We start from the raw sequence: 18529 nt of genomic DNA on the forward strand, positions 1-18529 counted from the left end.
AACTTCCGTTTTTTTTTCTCAGAACCATTGAAATGAATGGTTTCGCATACAGTGTGCAAAAAAACAAAACGGAACAGACACGGAAAGAAAATACGTTTGTGTACATGAGCCCTAAGTCTCATAAAGGTGGCGTCATTGGCCTCCTCTGAATCTGGGTGACTGCCTTATGGATATGGACCAAACACGGGCAGTATTACCCGCTACCAACCGGTTCTGATACATTTCACTGTCAGAGGTGGGCATGAAATGGGCATTTTCTTGGTGCGTTTTTGTGGCCGTCATTGTTCTGGAGGAACTTGAGCTGTCACTAAGACGGGGACACTGTGGCTAGCAATGCCAGATGGGGGTGATGGTACTGTTGTGGGGGCACTGTAGCTGTCACTGACTGGGACATTGTGGCTAGCAATGCTATGGGGGTGATGGTACTGTTTTGGGGGCACTGGAAATAGCAATGCCATGGGGGTGATGGCACTGTAACTAGCAATGCTATGAGGGTGATGGTACTGTTGTGGGGGCACTGTAGCTGTCACTGACTGGAACATTGTGGCTAGCAATGCTATGGGGGTGATGGTACTGTTGTGGGGGCACTGTGGCTAGCAATGCTATGCTTTGTACCTACTTTAAAAGTTGGTAATAAATTTCAATAGTGCCCCCCACAAAGGAAAGTGCACCCCAACATTTATCTGCTCCATGACGAGCGGACGTCCTGCCACAACAGAAGAGCCTTTCCCCATGGCGAGCACCCCCTGGCACCGGGCTCCTGGGTTTCCGTCTCACACTCCAAAGACATACTGGTCGGTAGTAGGGAAATTAGGTGTAGTAGTTCTCAAATCTGTCCAGTCAGTTTATGGTAAAGCTGGGTGACAACTAATACAGACACCAGTACAAGTCACCCGCCTTCCCTAAAGTCACAGGCATGGAAAGGTGGGTGGCAGCCATCGTCATTGAGGCTATACTGGTTGTCACCCAGTCCAGAATGACAAATCTGCAGCAAAAAAAAAGAATGGTTACACAGGAGCGGCTCTATATCAGGACTACAGGAAAGCTGGGTGGCCAGAAATCACCATTGCACATCACCTTAGATTTCCTGCATGATATAATCATAATTCTTTGATTGCATCTTGTACTCCATTCACATCCAAAATTATGCTAGATTCCAAGGCCACATGACTCCACTGGGTCAGAGTCTATACCGAGCATGCTCTGCATTGCTGCAGACAGAAGAAAAGCGTGTTTCCCACAATGCATTGCAACGGGGTGCAGTTTTTTTTCTAGGATAGATCAAGATGAATAATTAAAAGTGACAGCTTTGGATGTGATTGGAGTATGTGTGTGTCTGTTTAGGCTTGGGTCTGCTTGTCCCCTGGGTTTCATGTAGGCTGCATTCACAGAGTTCTGCTCTTGAGCAATGACCTAGAAAGTATTATCATTCCAGAGTACCCCCTAATTTATTCTGATGACAGGGCAGCACTATTCTGCAGACCCCCAGGATTCCTATGGGGTGGGAGTTGGGGGTAATAGATTGGCGCCACCTGCTAATATACTCCGTGATACCAGCTGATGGTGGGGAGGTCTCACTGGTAGCATCCACTAGATTAGGCATTTGTGACCAGGGAACTGCAATGGTTATTTTTTTAATTTTCAACAGCGCCCCTACAGGAAAGATGAAGTATTGAATGGCATCTCTTGGAAAACGTGAATGGCCATGCCACCAGCGCTGGTTTACGATTCTCTACTGCTGCTTAGTAGAGGGAACAAGTTGGCCTTAAAGGGCAACTCCTAAATATTCTACCTAGTTCTGCTATATATTCCTGTCCATAGGGGGTAGTATTACATTAGTTAATAGCGGGATACAGCGGCTAAATGGTCTTAAAGGGGTATTCCAGTTGTTACAAGTTATCCCCTATTCACAGGACAGGGGATAACTATTAGATCCACTGGGACCTCCATCGATCACCAGAACAGGGGCCCCTTGCACCCTGCAGTCCTCCTGAAATGAATGGAGCGGCTGGCTGGGCATGTGCATGGCCGCTCAATTCCTTTTATATGGGAATATCGGGGATAACTGAGTAATGTACTCGGCTATCTCCGGAACTCCCATAAAAATAAATAGAGCGGCATCACGCATGTGCGAACAGCCGCTTAGTTCATTTCAGAGGGGGCTGCAAGGGTACGGGGGCCCCTGTTTACATGATCGGTGGAGATCCCAGCGGTATGGACCCCCACCCATTTAATAGTTATCCCCTATCCTGTGGACAACCGAAATACCCCTTTATATACAGTTGCAAGAAAAAGTATGTGAACCCTTTGGAATGATATGGATTTCTGCACAAATTGGTCATAAAATGTGATCTGATCTTCATCTAAGTCACAACAATAGACAATCACAGTCTGCCTAAACTAAAAACACACAAAGAGTTAAATGTTACCATGTTTTTATTGAACACACCATGTAAACATTCACAGTGCAGGTGGGAAAAAGTATGTGAACCCCTAGACTAATGACATCTCCTAGAGCTAATTGGAGTGAGGTGTCAGCCAACTGGAGTCCAATCAATGAGATGAGATTGGAGGTGTTGGTTACAGCTGCCCTGCCCTATAAAAACACACACACCAGTTCTGGGTTTGCTTTCATTGCCTGATGTGAATGATGCCTCGCACAAAAGAGCTCTCAGAAGACCTACGATTAAGAATTGTTGATTTGCATAAAGCTGGAAAGGGTTATAAAAGTATCTCCAAAAGCCTTGCTGTTCATCAGTCCACGGTAAGACAAATTGTCTATAAATGGAGAAAGTTCAGCACTGCTGCTACTCTCCCTAGGAGTGGCCGTCCTGTAAAGATAACTGCAAGAGCACAGCGCAGACTGCTCAATGAGGTGAAGAAGAATCCTAGAGTGTCAGCTAAAGACTTACAATCCCTGTTAGCGAATCTACCTCCAAACATAGTTATTACTTTACATTCCCCATATGTCTACTTCATGTTTGGATCATTTTGGGAATGATATTTTATATTTTGGGGATGTTACAAGGCTTAGAAGTTTGGAAGCAAATCCTTGACATTTTTCAGAAATTTTCAAAAACCCAATTTTTAGGGACCAGTTCAGGTCTGAAGTCACTTTGTGAGGCTTATATAATAGAAACCACCCCAAAATGACCCCATTCTAGAAACTACACCCCTCGAGGTAGTCAAAACTGATTTTACAAACTTTGTTAACCCTTTAGGTGTTGCACAAGAGTTATTGGCAAATGGGGATGAAATTTGAAAATTTCTTTTTTTTGCCTAATTTTCCATTTTAACCCATTTTTTCCACTAACAAAGCAAGGGTTAACAGCCAAACAAGACTATCTTTATCGCCCTGACTCTCCCGTTTACAGTAACACCCCATATGTGTCCGCACACTACTGTACGGCCACAAAGCGGGGCGTAGAGGGAAAGGTGCGCCGTTTGGTTTTTGGAGGGATGATTTTTATGGACCGGTTTATTTACACCGTGTCCTGTTTCAACCCCCCTGATGCACCCCTGGAGTAGAAACTCCCTAAAAGTGACCCCATTTTGGAAACTACAGGATAAGGTGGCGGTTTTGTTAGGATTATTTTTAGGGTACATATGATTTTTGGTTGCTCTAGATTACATTTTTGTGAGGCATGGTTACCAAAAATTGAAATTCTGAAATTTGATCTCCATTTGCCATTAAATGTTGAGGAACACCTAAAGGGTTAATAAAGTTTGTAAAATTAGTTTTGAATACCTTGAGGGGTGTAGTTTCTTAGATGGGGTCACTTTTGTGGAGTTTTTACTATAGGGGGGCATCAGGGACATGGTGTCAATAAAAAAAGGACGTGGATCTGGCGGCGAGGGACTGGAACAAGGGGATACTGGTATAAAAGTTATCCACGCAAAGGTGGTAACCCTTATCCAGCAGTGGGTACATAAGGTCCCACACGAGTTTCCCGGTAACACCCAGAGTGGGGGGGACATTCTGGGGGTTGAATACGGGAATCTCGCCCCTCGTATACACCAAACTTGTAAGTGTACCCTGAGGTACTCTCACAAAGTTTGTACAGCTTCACGCCATACCTCGCCCGCTTTGTGGGAATATATTGGCGGAAAATGAGTCTCCCCTTGAACGCAATGAGAGACTCATCAATCGCGACCTCACTTCCAGGTACATAGGCCTGTACAAATCTGTCCCCAAAATGATCGATGACCGGCCGTATCTTATACAGACGGTCATAGGCAGGATCACCTCGGGGTGGACATGCTGCATTATCTGAATAATGCAGACATTTCCGGATGGCCTCAAACCGGGAGCGTGTCATGGCTGTACTGTAAAGTGGGGTCTGGTATAGGATGTCCCCACTCCAGTACAGCCTTACACTAGGTTTCTTGACCAGACCCATATGCAGCACGAGGCCCCAAAATGTCCTTATCTCGGCTGCACTGACCGGCGTCCAGACACCGGGCCTAGCCAAAAAGGAGCCTGGGTGTTGAGCGACGAACTGTTGGGCGTACAGGTTTGTCTGCTCCACCATTAGATTTACCAGTGGGTCACTGAAAAAATGACTAAAAAAAGTCATATTCAGTGAAGCCCACTGTGGAAATCTGGATTACTGGTTTGCCTACAAAATCAGGAATCACGGGCTCGTATCGCTCTGGGGTACACCAGACAGGTTCACCGGCAGGGGGCTCCGGTAGATTTAACTGGTGGGCCGGAAAACTAGTACGAGCCCCAGAGCTGCTCGTACTAGGGTGGGCCACAGGGTCCCTATCATGGCTGTCCCCTTGCTCCGCCTGGTGGCGTCTCCGCCGCCTTGGGGGCTCATCATCATCACTAGATGATGAGGAGGATGTAGATGACAACAGGAAAGTGGGGTCATCCTCGTCCTCACTGGGACTCTCGGAGTCGGAGGCAAGCTGGGCGTATGCATCCTCAGCCGAGAACGTCTGGCGGGCCATAGGGGAGTGTGTGTCTGCGTGTGTATGTGCGTGCGTGTAAATCTTTATTTGGTGTGCGTGTGTGTGGGGGCACGGGTGTTCACGTACTTATCCCTAAAACTAACAGAAAAAAAAAAGACTAACTAAAAAAAAAGGGGGAAAAATGTGATAAAAAAGTAAAAAAAAAATTCAGACCGTCCGAAGTTGATCAGCAGTGGGGTGTGCGATGCGCTAACAGTGGCCGGACGCTAAGAGTGCAGTCAGCGTATGCACAAAAAATAAATAAAAAAAATGACTGCCCCCCAAAAAAGTTGTGGGGGGAGGGGGGCAAAGCAGCAGCCCCCCTAGGGGGGTCTAGGGTCACACAGCTGTGCTGTGGACCCCAGACACCTTACTTAGGGTGATGCAACCAAACTTTTTTTTCCCACTAACTTTCCCTTTTATATCCCTGCCTAGCCCAACCTTTCCCTATACTTTCCCTAATTACCTGATAAAGATGGGGGTGCTGGGGCACAGATTCGGTCCTGGGGGCAAGGATGGGTGATGGGGCACAGATCGCACGTGCAGCAGCAACGCTCCTCTCTCCTCGGGCTCTGGACACAAAAGGAGGAGGAGAGGAGCGCTGCTATCATTTGAAACTGCCGCCGGCCCGCCCTCCTACCAATCAGAAGCGATCCTGAGAGGTGATGTCACCATCACCACTCAGGATCGCAGGATGGTGATTGGTGGGGTAAAATCACACCACCGATCACCATCCTGTGAGACCCGAATAACCCGGAAACGCAGGTCTGAATTGACCTGCGGTTTTCTGCGATCGCATACACGGGGGGGTCACAGGACCCCCCAGCGCATTTGCCCCAGGTGCCTGCTCAATGATTTGAGCAGGCACCGGGTTCCGATCACCGCCCGCCGGTGATCGAAAATACACACCTGTACGTGTACGCCCTATGTCCGGAAGAGGTTAAAAGGTGTTGGCGACTTTCACCCAGAAACAGCGCCACTGTGATTAACAGGCCATGTCTGGTACTACAACTCAGATTTTTTTTGACCCCCCTCCCCTTCTAATAAAATACCATAGACAATATTACAGCGTGTCCTTAAGATGTTTATTTCCAGGGACTGGAAGAAAGACAAGTCACACGTAATAAAAAATAAAGCAAACGCCCCCAAAAAATCGGGCAGCAATTTTTTTTTTTAAACAAGTAAAAACAATACAAGTAGTCACCATATATCAGTCTATATAGCTTCACCACCCTTGCTGTCAGCGGGCGATAATCGTGTACATAGAAAACATTACATACGCTTAGGATACATCAGTTTCACATCTGGTGGGGTTTCCTGAGCCCCTGCAATACTGATATGAGTTTAGAGAAAAATAAAAATAAAAATCAGTTGAGTGGTTGTTACCCCAGTCTTCCAGCAGGTGGCTCCATAGAGCCAAACCGTTAGACCTCAGCCACTTTTTATCCACTATTTTAGGGCAAGGTGCATATACAGACCTGCAAGGAGCAGTGGTATTCCTGTTCTAGTATTCTCCGTCATATAAATATTGCAACGGGACAATATTTGAGAGATTGGGAAGCCATTATTCCCAACTCATGCCCCTCCCCCCCCAATAAAAATCTCATACACCCTTAAAATTGCTATATTGCATTTCTTCTTTCCAAGTCATGTCCATAGTGTGACCATAGTCCAGTCCACTGTAAGATGGGATTTTCCTGCGGCCTGAAAGGCTTGCAAGCCATTACTCCCCTATATCAACCAAAAATGACAGACTCTTCTCCATTAGCTCTTGGCAGGAGGGGAGGCCTCCACAGGCTGCGCCGTCAGCTGGCAGATAAGGGTGAGGGAGGGGGGGGTCTAAGCTGGATACTCATTGCCATAAATATTGGATGGCTCTTCAGTGACTGAAAGGTAGGTCGCCCTCATACTTGGGGAATACTAAAAAAAAATAAAAAATCAAATTAGGTAAAATCACGATAGAATATATAAGCACGCATCATACACAAGACATACGACGGAGCATAAACAGACCATGAGGGGTCAGGGAAACAGACACCATCGAGCTCCACAGAATAACTTAAAGTTAATGCCCGACTTGATAATTAGTGAAATTCTGACTACATGAAGCTACCACTAGGGGGAGCTCATTAGTATTGACTTCAATGGGCGCTATATAAATCTGTAAGCTATGAGCTCCACCTAGTGGTGGCTCTTGGTATAAGGATTGTGTGCCAAGCTTCTATGGGTGCTAATGGGTATGCAAATTAAAATTAAGGTATGGGGGGGTTGGGGTTGGGTGATTTCCATCAGATATAAAGCAATGCTAACTAAAGATGTTTGGAGATCACACAAACCTGCATTTCACCCAATGACCCTTACACCACGGACAAAATCTTCATGTCTTACATTCGTATTTTGATTTTACAACAGATTTGTCAGTGGCGGAAAATTTTACGAATCCAGGATGGACGACCCTGCCAGGCCGGTGATGGCGGGCTGCACAAGTAACATCCCTCCTTATTACACCAGCCTCAGCTCCGGAGGATATATTAATGCTGTAGTGTGGGGGAGGGGTTGATTGGTTTAGGGTTTAGACCTTGGTAAGTACTTGCTGATCTATCAGTCAGACCTGTGTACACTACATACTACTCCGCTGTGTAATGCTGTCCTTAACCCCAGGAAAACCGCAGCACTTAAACGTCCTATATATTTAATGGAGCGGCTAATGAACAGGAGGCGGTGGGAAGGAAGTCCTGTGCAATCAGAGAAAACAGCCAAGGCCACAGGAAGAGCTCAGTAATCATCTTCAGAACATCGGACCCAGGGTGACGTCAGCTTTTTAGCTGCAGCCCCATGTAAAATCAGTGGTTGCTGTATTTGCTGAATGCACAGCCTCTATACCTTCCTATAGGTAAAGCATAAAGGTGTGTATCTAAGGCTACACGCAAAAATTGAAGTGTTGTGCTGCCACATTGATGATGAATGTGTTTGCGATGCGACCTGCAAGTTTCCGCGACATCCGGCAGAAATCCAAATTTGTCGGGTTTCTGCATCACCAGTTTCACTATCATTAGTTGAAATATTTGCCTATTCTCTCCACTAGGGGGAGCTGATGTGTGTGTATTCATGCTGCTCCCAAATATGCAGGGAGCTCCCCCTAGTGGCGGCAGAACTTGATCATTTCTCTCTCCATCGATCAATGTAGCAGAAGAATTAAGTTGTGTATCACGAAAAATGAATCCTATATATCTGCTGGCCCTGTTTTTGTGGGGGCACTCTCCTGGCAGTGTTGTTTATGGCACTGTGTATGGAGGGGGGCCACTCTATTAATGGAGCTCAAGAGGGTCAGGCCTTTATTGATGACCTATAATCAGGATAGGTCATCAATATCAGATTGGCGGGGGTCTGACTTGCAGGACCCCCGCCGATCAACTGTTTAAGAAGGCTGCAGCACTCCCGTGGGTGCCGCGGCCTCCTTGCAGCATACCAACACAGCACCGTACACTGGATAGCGCCTATGTTTGGTATTGCAGCCCAGCCCCATTCACTTGAATGGAGCCATGTGACGCCACAGGCCTAGGCCTCTTCCTACAGCTGATCAAAGGGGGTCCTGAGGGCAGGTCAACAATATGTAAATCCCGGAGAATGTGCACTTTAATGGGACTTTTTTAAATGATAAATCTGGTATATTATATACACATATACAGTGAGGAGCAGAAGTATTTAAACACCCTGTGATTTTGCAAGTTCTCCCACTTAGAAATCATGGAGGGGTCTGAATTTTACATTGTAGGTGCCTTCCCACTCTGAGAGGCAGAATTATTATTTTTTATTCAGGAAATCACATTGTATGATTTGTAAAGAATGTATTTGTCTTGCACGGCTGAACATAAGTATTTGAACACCTGAGAAAATCTGTGTTAATATTTGGTCCAGAAGCCTTTGTTTGCAATTACAGAGGTCAGACGTTTCCTGTAGTTCTTGACCAGGTTTACTCACACTGCAGCAGGGATTTTGGCCCACTCCTCCACACAGATCTCCTCTAGATCTGTCAGGTTTCGGGGCTGTCTCTGAGCAACACAGAGTTTCAGCTCCCTCTAAAGATGTTCTATTGGATTTAGGTCTGGAGACTGGCTAGGCCACTCCAGAACCTTGATATGCTTCTTACGGAGCCACTCCATGGTTATCTTGGCTGTGTGCTTCGGGTCGTTGTCATGTTGGAAGACCTAGCCACGACCCATCTTCAATGCTCTGACTGAGGGAAGGAGGTTGTTGCCCAAAATCTCACAATAAATGGCCCCATTCATCCTCTCCTTAATACAGTACAGTGGCCCTGTCCCCTTCGCAGAAAAGCACCCCCAAAGCATGATGTTACACCCCCCCCCTTCCCCATGCTTCACAGTAGTGACGGTGTTCTTGGGATGCAACTCATCCTTCTTTTTCCTCCAAACACGACGAGTGAAGTTTAGACCAAAAAGTTCTACTTTGGTCTCATCTGACCACATGACTTTCTCCCATGCCTCCTCTGGATCATACAGATGGTCATTGGCAAACTTCAGACGGGCCTGGACATGTGATGACTGGAGCAGGGGAACCTTCCGTGCAATGCATGATTTGAAACCATGATGTCGTAGTGTTCTACCGACAGTGACCTTTGAAACTGTGGTCCCAGCTCTCTTCATGTCATTGACCAGCATCTCCATTGTAGTTGTGGGCTGATTCCTCACCTATCTTATCAGTGATACCCCACGAGGTGAGATCTTGCATGGAGCCCCAGTCCGAGGGAGACTGACAGTCGTCTTTAGTCTCTATCATTTTCTAACAATTGCTCCAACAGTTGATCTATTTTCACCAAGCTGCTTGGCAGTTGCCCCGTAGCCCTTTCCAGCCTTGTGGAGGTCCACAATTTTGTCTCTGGTGTCTTTTGACAGGTCTTTGGTCTTGCCCATGGTAGTAGTTGGCGTCTGACTGACTGTGGGGTGGACAGGTGTCTTTAAAGAGCTCAGACAGGTGCTACTAAGTTAGATTAATGAGTGGAGTAGAGGTGGACTTTTTAAAGGCACAGTAACAGGTCTTTAAGCACCAGAATTCTTGCTGTTTCTCAGGTGTTCAAATACTTATGTTCAGCCGTGGAAGACAAATACATTCTTTACAAATCATACAATGTGATTTCCTGAATTTTTTTTAAAAAAATTCTGTCTCTCTGTGTGGGAATGCACCTACAATGTGAATTTCAGACCCCTCCATGATTTCTATGTGGGAGAAATTGCAAAATGACAGGGTGTTTAAATACTTCTGTTCCTCACTGTATAAATATATATATATATATTTTTTTGGAGCGGGAACCTACCCCAATCCCATAAATGGGGATGTTCTACACAGGGAAGTGGCACACCCATAAGGATTGGATTGGTTGGGGAAGGGAGGTCTCCGCAGACAGACTGATATAACATATATACTCTGACCCTATGACACTAGTGGGTGGGTGGACACTGGACATTACAGACAGTGATACAACTTACGTTTTACATTACAAAGCTCCAAAACAAGCATGCAGAAACAAAAGATGGATTAGCAGGCAGTATACATGTGAACAAGTGACGAGCAAAATTACTCCAAAAATGCAGCATATTACTAAAAACACCATTTACCTGTTAAAATGTATATTCAGTGCCTACATTACACATCCATGGTTGAATGCTGACCACCAAGTGGATTATCTTTGGGGTCTTAACAGATTCTCTCCATAAATTTGTTTCTTTTTTTTTGAAAAATCGGATTAATAATGCCGGATAACGTGGAATGTCACGGCGTGGCTGCCTGACTATGTAAACGGAGACAGAGGCACTGCCTGACAAGTACAGACGCTTACAGGAGGTTGTTGGGGGGCCACATCCCTAGCAACCAATATGTTATACATGTTAGATAGCTGTCAACCAAACACTCATTCGCAGACACGTGTGCGTTCAGTTTGACTGAGAGCGCATGCGTTTTCGATATGAAGAGGGGAGTAAGCCTGTGTCAGACTCCTCTGGCAGCAAAAGGATTGAGCATGTTGAGCTCCAACATGCCTGATCCTTCTTTCTTTATCTGGGCAGAGTCAGGACATCCCCATACACATCAGTTTGTCTCCCATCCTGCCAAAATTGTCCGATACACATCTAATGTAATATGGCCACCTTAAGAGCAGGCTTGGCAGGACACAAGCCACATTTTTCCTATTACTGCCGTAGTAATCAGATTTTTATAAGGAGTCATACCTCTTTCATTAATCTATGGCTTTTTTTTTTTATGAGACCACTGTACTCTAAATTCCTTTTGAAGACCCATGGGGTCAAAAAGAGGCACAAGGGTGAGGGGGGTCTTGTCATTACTCACACGTTGGGCAACCATGGGAGTCACATATCCAAGATCAAAATACCTAATTACCTAATAACATTGGTGAGCAGTCATGGAGGAGGACAAATTAATTTATAATAGTACTAGGAGAGGCACGAGGCTTCATCATCATATCTACAGTGCCATATAGCTGGTGATTGAAGCCTAGGTGGCGCCAAGGCACCACCCTTTTCTTAATTCACACTCCTCATGATATGGCAGACACGTTAAGGTATCATTGGTAAACCATGCCACCCTTCTCCACAGGTTGTTTGTGGTATTGCAGCACAGACTGATTCACCTGTATTTGCCCCGAGCTGAAATACCAGCCCATGGACAAAGGTGGCGCTGTTTTTGGAAGGAAGCAGCCATGTTTTTTTTCTGATCTCATACAAGTAGCTGTTGATAATAATTTAGTTTATTGGAAATATTGGGAAAATACCATCAGTGGCATAGAGTGTCAAGTCAGGTGTTGGGTGCATCAAAAACCCCCGCTGCCAGGTATTTAGATATAGGACTAGGACAGTGAAGCCCTGACACACTATCCTGTATTGCTTTAAATGACCGCAGTACAAGCTGTCAGCAGGCGGCTACAAGAAGGATTTGGATTCAGAGGCCCAGCGTACCGTGGGTGGGGGCGATCCTCTCCCGATCAGTGGAACGTTTTCGTAGCGAGGATTACCACCAAAAAGCGCTGCTTGGTTCCTTTAAGAGAAAGCAGAAGAGACGCGGATTTAGTCGTGCAGAAACTGTAGGGCCAGTAGCATTCAGTGCAATGTGATAAATCAGGCATCCTCAAACTGCGGCCCTCCAGCTGTTGTAAAACTACAACTCCCACAATGCCCTGCTGTAGACTGATAGCTGTAGGCTGTTCGGGCATGCTGGGAGTTGTAGTTTTGCAACAGCTGGAGGGCCGCAGTTTGAGGATGCCTGTGATAAATGGTCAAATGAATTAAAAAACATTCCAGAACATGGCTGCTTTCTTCCAAAAAACAGTTCAACCTGTGGCCCTCCAGCTGTTGCAAAACTACAACTCCCAGCATCCCTGAACAGCCTACTGCAGGGAATGGTGGAAGTTGTAGTTTTACAACAGTTGGAGGGCCACAGGTTGAGCATGCCTGACCTAGAGCGATTGTCTTCAGCTCTGGAGGACCTGGCCGATCCTGCATTACTCAGGCTGTTTATTAATTTTACTAGGAAGAGTGTAATGCTTTATTTCTCCTGTGGTGGCACTGCAGGGGAACTGAACACTTGCTGACAGTTACTACCATAGATTACAGCTGATCGCTGGGGGTGTTTAGAGCTGTATATCTAGATGGCAAACTGGAAGATGAAACCTACAGATGTAGCAGAGCTGAATTTCCATCTGAGTTTAGTCTTTGGTTTAGTTCAGGCATGCTCAACCTGCTGCCCTCCAGCTGTTGCAAAACTACAACTCCCAGCATGCCCTAATAGCTGTAGGCTGTCCAAGCGTGCTGGTAGTTGTAGTTTTGCAACAGCTGGAGGGCCGCAGGTTGGTCATCCCTGGTTTAGGCGATTCTAAATCAAGTACCACTTCCCAACAAATCATGAAAATACAACCCTTAGCATGTTCCATTGACTTTTATGGGAGTTCCTGCAACAGCGAGCAAGTGTGCATGCTGGGAGTTGAAGTTTTATAACAGCTGAAGTGGCGGAGGTTGCTGACACCTACCTACATGATATCTACCCCTTGAACCTATGCTATAGAGAACCACCTTTAGGTGATGGTTGTACGAGATAACAAACACAGCTCTTCTACACGGATATCTCTAGCAACTACTACTTACATGTATTCGGCCATGGGAGCGTTGGAGATGGTTTGACCTGGCGGCTGCAGACTGGCCTGGCTGCCCAGACTGCTGCTGTAACTGCAGAAGCTCCTCAGCTGCCCCCGGTTGGGGTTGTGCACCGCTATGCGACGGGCCTGAGGGTTAAAGGGATCTTCCTCATCGATGTCGTTGTAATCTCGGTCTCTGAAAAACAAACGCCCGGGAGTAAATCACACATCCCTCAGCGGATAGCGTCACGGCACGTTCATTAGAGGCATCACCATGGGGGAGGGGGACTTAATAATTGACGGCAGTGTTTATGGTCAGCTGTGCCATAGGTTGGCGTGTACACTCTGCTATAAACAGCGCCTATATTCTGACTACACTTCTCCATTACCTACCCTCCTAATGGAAATCAATTAGACAACTGCTCGAAATGCAATTCCCTTACGACCCACAGGTGATCCTCTGTTTTTAAGAGGGAGCACATACCATCTGCCCTTTCATGTGCTGCCCCCTGGAGTACGATCATGGCATAACAGCCGATCTAGAAATCTCACCTTGCCACCAGATGCTTCCAGGCTTGTGGTACGGCACATACCATGGAGGTGAAGGCAAATGCTGCCAGGAGAGAGAAGAGGCCGAGATAAAGAAGTCCTTCCACTCCGTCGTAGCAGATGCCGATAAGGGCCTCCAAGTAATCCTGAGAAGATGTTTGCCGGATTACCAGATATTCCGGATAATTGGAAGTGTAGGGTTTTATAAAAATGGCACAATCTGAAAATGGCTCCGTCGCCCCTCCCCCGTACCTTATGGAGTCCTCGGCAGTCCAGCAGAGCGGTGAGCTGGTGCAGGTTAGACTCGGACGTGTTCAGCAGCAGTTGGATGCCCTGGAGATCTTTCTGGAAGAAGCACAAGGTACGGCATTGTGGTTTTAAGATTTTTACACTAAATGGATGGGGTCAGTATATATGTTTATACTTCATGCAGATATAATTATGGTGGAGAACAATGCAGGATGATTGTAGAGGACAAAATACAGCATGCGGTCCATTCACTGCCACGAGTAACAAATCCCCAGCTGTGCCCAGGCAGAAAAGACACACTGTGCTGTAGATTATAAGCATTAGCTGAAAATAGAAGAAAATGCCTTTGAAATATCACTGGTCACCACTAGGGGCAGCAAACTACATGCGGATTTATACAGCTCTAAGGCGATGACTCCCATAATCAACACTAATAATCAGTCTGATCAGTGGGGCCTGACCACGGGGACCCCCACTGATCACAATAACAGGGGTTATGTGTCCCCTGTTTGAATGGATTGGTGGAAGAGAATGTGCTCCATTCAAAGTCTACTAGACTGACTCATATAGAGTACAGCGCTCAGCTGTCTTGGTCAGTCCCATAGACTTTGACTGAAGCCTCACCGTGCATACTCAGAGGACACGAGACCTCAGTTCTTCTTATCAGTGGGACTCCTAGCTGTCAGACACTCATCACCTATTCTGTGGTCAGATGGATTGTGGATTATGAGATAATCACGTTAATAATAAATCTGTATTCAGCAAGATCGTAAGCTCCCCCTAGTGGTTGTTGCAGGAAGGCAGAATTTTATCTTTAAAGGGGTAATACCATCTTAGACATTTATGGCATTTTGATAGGACATGCCATAAATGTCCGACAGGTGTGGGACCTGCTTCTGTCTCTAGAACAGGGTCCCTCCATGTCCTCTTCTTTCTCCTTGGCTATTTTTAGAAGTCCCATACCAGTACATGGAGAAAGCCAAGCCTGCATCCATTCCCTTTAAGGCCCCGTTCTTCAAATAGGAGTGGGTCCCAGAGACGGGCCCCGCAGCTATCAGACTTTTAAGGCATATCCTATCACCATGCCATAAAAGTCACAGAAGAAACTACTCCTTAAAGGGACAGGGACTATAAAACTGAGGGCCCATCCTTAGTGTGACTTGTTGGACCAAACCACAAAATGAAGGTGTCGCTCGTCCACTCACTGTGCTGCCCGGTGGGGATCTTGGAGGTCAAGCACTGACGGATCGGCAATCAATTTTTTTTGTATAGAAAGCCCCCTGAAATATTTATGGCCTTGTGAAGACTGACCATGCTCCTACTGCGGGGTCCATGGTGAAAAAGCTCTCCTGCTTGCTGGGACATTTCTACAGCTGCCACAAGAGGGCGCCCGCTGCACACAGATTTATCCAGTTCCCACTGAGTTTAATACTAGCTGTATAACTCCCTACACTGTTAGCTCCCCCTAGTGGTGACTGTACACAGATTTATTTTGGTGCAGAACTATTTTACATCAGTCCTACCTGGGCAGTAGGAAATATGGGCACGGCAAACTGAAGTAAGCCTTGTATCTGGATTTGCATGGTGGTCAGCGACTTCTGGAAGACGTTCAGGGTCTGATAAGGGGGAGAGGATTAGTGTCAGATTTTGGCAGATTCACAGTGACATACGGTCTGGGGTCTCCTCCGTGTACCTGCTGGAAGGGGTTCTTCAGACTCTGGCTGCAGTACAAGTAATAATGGACGACTTCTGCAAAGACAAGCACAAGCTATGGTTACTGGGCATCATCAGTGGCATCCTCCCAGCCAAGTGTCCATCTATGGCGGAGATTACCTGCACTGATGTGATCTTGTGTCATGTTCATGATGAATTTGTCAGGTGCCACGCAGAAATCACTGGTGCCCTGCAAGACATGGTATCATTTATAGCATTTTCCTTTAAAATACAGATGTCCCTTTAATTATCATTGACCTGGTGTCCGGCCACCATTACATTCTCCACATGGCTTTTGCCGCCCAGCTTTCCTAGTGTCCTGATCTGCAAACCTGCCACAGACCGCAGTTGTGTGAGGCTCTATTCACACTACTGGGGTCGTCATCTGACTTTCCAAAATTTTCTACCCTCGAAGGAACCAACTCAGGTCAACAGGGTCCATCAGGAATCAGAATCGGATCCTCAGCCGGCTTTCTCAGACAACAGGGCTAAAGGTCACGTAAAGAGGACCTCTTCTCCATGAAACAACAATTCTGGAGCATCTTCCTCTGTTATTCCTCCTGGAAATATAGACACAAATCGACAACTGGGTGTAACCGTTCTCAGCCGCCAATGGGGTGGGTCCCAACAGACCACAGAATTTGCAGGGGCAGGACCCACTTACAAGGGAAATGGCATCTCCCCCAGTTGTCAATTTATTCATACATTTCCAAGAGGAATAACTGAGTTCTAAGTGCAGAGTACTCCAAAACGGTTTTATTAAATGCGTTCTACATAAAATAATTCTACTTCTTGCTGTTCCTCTGAACACTTTGACAATTGGGTGATACCATTCTACTTGTCAAAGGGGCGTGACCTTCACACTATTCAATAAGTGCAGGCAAGTATACGTGTGTGTTGGGATGTGAGACGAAGAGAATGTTATCGCCCACAGACATTTCCAGGTGGAATAATAGAGGAATGACGCAACATGGATTTCTAGGAAAAAATATCCGGATTTTGACATATCAGGAGAGCGGACCGATGCTCTTCAACAATTCTTTTGAAAAAGGTGGCGAGGCCCCTTTAACAGAACCCAAACTAGATGATTCTTCCCACAGAGCAGACCGTGCATGGTGCCCTCCTCTACATGGCACAGAATGCCATCTCGCCCTGTGGCCAGTGAAGGGCACCTCTCTCTAATGAGAATCAATGTCACTATTTATCTCTCTGCCGATACCTGCCTCATCACCGTGGCGGAAAGAATATAATGTGCAAATCAGGCGAAGCCGGAGCTCGAGAAAACGGAGAAATCCAATTAGCAACGACTGGAGGAATCAGAAGGACAAAAAGCTGAGATCAGACCCCAGGGGAATCCAAGAACACAACCTGTATCTCTGAGATATTAGATTCCCAGAGGGGAGCCGCAACCAAGGCCAGATATATCAGAGCTGGGTGTCAAGTTCTGGATACGTAATGTGATAAATCTGAGTCTGCAGATCTGCACTTGACCTGATCTTCAAGGAAATCTTCCAGATAAACATACAAAAAAAAAAAGCCCTTTGGCGTACATTAAAAACGTGAAAACAGTTTCTTAATCTCTTATTCCTATGCTGAGATATGATCAAATGAAGATACAGGTTCAAAGCCTGAGGCTGCACTACTGAAAGATTTTGATAACACGTCCCCTCCTGATTGTTATCAGGTGCAGCGTCTGAGACCAGGATAAACTGTGTGGATTCAGCTCACTATCCAAAGAAAGTCTCCACGATAACTTAGCACCTGACAGAGACCAGAAGAGAGAGTTAGAATGTCTCAGTAGTGCAGCCTCAGACTTCAGGCCTGTAACTTCCAGTGATTATATCTCAGGCTAGAAGCAAGATATTTAAAAACGGTTTTCACATTTTTAAGGCACACAAAAGGGGCTTTCTTGAATTTTTTGGAGGAAAAGCCTCTTCTAGGGGGCGATGCATGGAATGAAAACTATCCAGGCAGGCATAACCTCTATATACACCAGAAAGGGCGATTTTAAGGGATGGCAAATTGAGCAAACCCCCCCCTACCCCCGCAATTAAATAAAACCACTCATAATTTGGGAATTCACTTGTAGTATTATATGGGAACTATATAGCTGTGTTATGTGGATATTATTTAAATTCTGCACATCCTTTGGGCCCTATATGGCTGTATTATTACGTGGCTGTATTATGTAGGTATTACCTGGTAGCTACATACCATTTGGGCACTATAGGGTTGTATTATGGGGGCTGTACGTGGCAGTATTGTAGCACTATATGGTTGTATTATGTGACTATTTGGATGCTGAATATCACTTGGGAACTACATAGTTGTATTAGGACTGTTTATGGCAGTATTATTTTTGGCATATTGTTGCCAGTATCATTTGGGCACTATATGGTAATATTACATGAGCTGTATTCTTTTGGCACTATATGGCTGTATTAGGTCGGTATTATTTGGACACTATTTGTATTATAAGGACTGCATAGGGAGGTATTGTTTAAGCACTATATAGCCGTATTATATGGGTATTTTATGGATGCTGTATATCGTTTGGGCACTATATGGATGTTTTATAAGAGCTTTGTACAGCAGTATTTTTTGGCACTATATGGCCATATTTTGCTGCATTTTATTTGGGTACTATATGGTTGTATTATGAGGACTGTATATTGCAGTATTGTTTATATGGCAGTATCGTGGATATTTTGTGCATGCTCTATTTTTTGGCACTGTATGACCATATTATGTGGGTATTATTTAGATGCTGCATATCAATATGGCTGTATTATGAGGGCTGTATAGAACAGTATTGTTGTCACTATATGACCGTATCATGTAGGTATTTTTTGGATGCTGTATATGTTTTTTGGCACTATAGGACCACATTATGTGGCTATTTTT

General features: G+C 45.7%; 1 protein-coding gene across 1 annotated transcript in view; it reads right to left on the reverse strand.

Moving 5' to 3' along the window:
• Positions 1 to 6109: 6109 nt before the first annotated feature.
• The window catches only part of TTYH2 (tweety family member 2), a 70771-nt gene continuing 58351 nt past the window's right edge, over positions 6110 to 18529 (reverse strand). The window contains exons 7-14 of the mRNA XM_040437151.1: positions 15746 to 15815; positions 15606 to 15661; positions 15436 to 15528; positions 13916 to 14008; positions 13667 to 13809; positions 13125 to 13310; positions 11943 to 12021; positions 6110 to 6876 (exon numbers count right to left, since the gene is read on the reverse strand). Of these exons, the coding sequence (XP_040293085.1) occupies positions 6796 to 6876; positions 11943 to 12021; positions 13125 to 13310; positions 13667 to 13809; positions 13916 to 14008; positions 15436 to 15528; positions 15606 to 15661; positions 15746 to 15815 (801 nt within the window). The 3' untranslated portion in view covers positions 6110 to 6795. The remainder of the gene's footprint in view (positions 6877 to 11942; positions 12022 to 13124; positions 13311 to 13666; positions 13810 to 13915; positions 14009 to 15435; positions 15529 to 15605; positions 15662 to 15745; positions 15816 to 18529) is intronic.

Source organism: Bufo bufo, chromosome 6 (genome assembly GCF_905171765.1).
Source record: "Bufo bufo chromosome 6, aBufBuf1.1, whole genome shotgun sequence".
Classification (NCBI taxonomy): domain Eukaryota; kingdom Metazoa; phylum Chordata; class Amphibia; order Anura; family Bufonidae; genus Bufo; species Bufo bufo.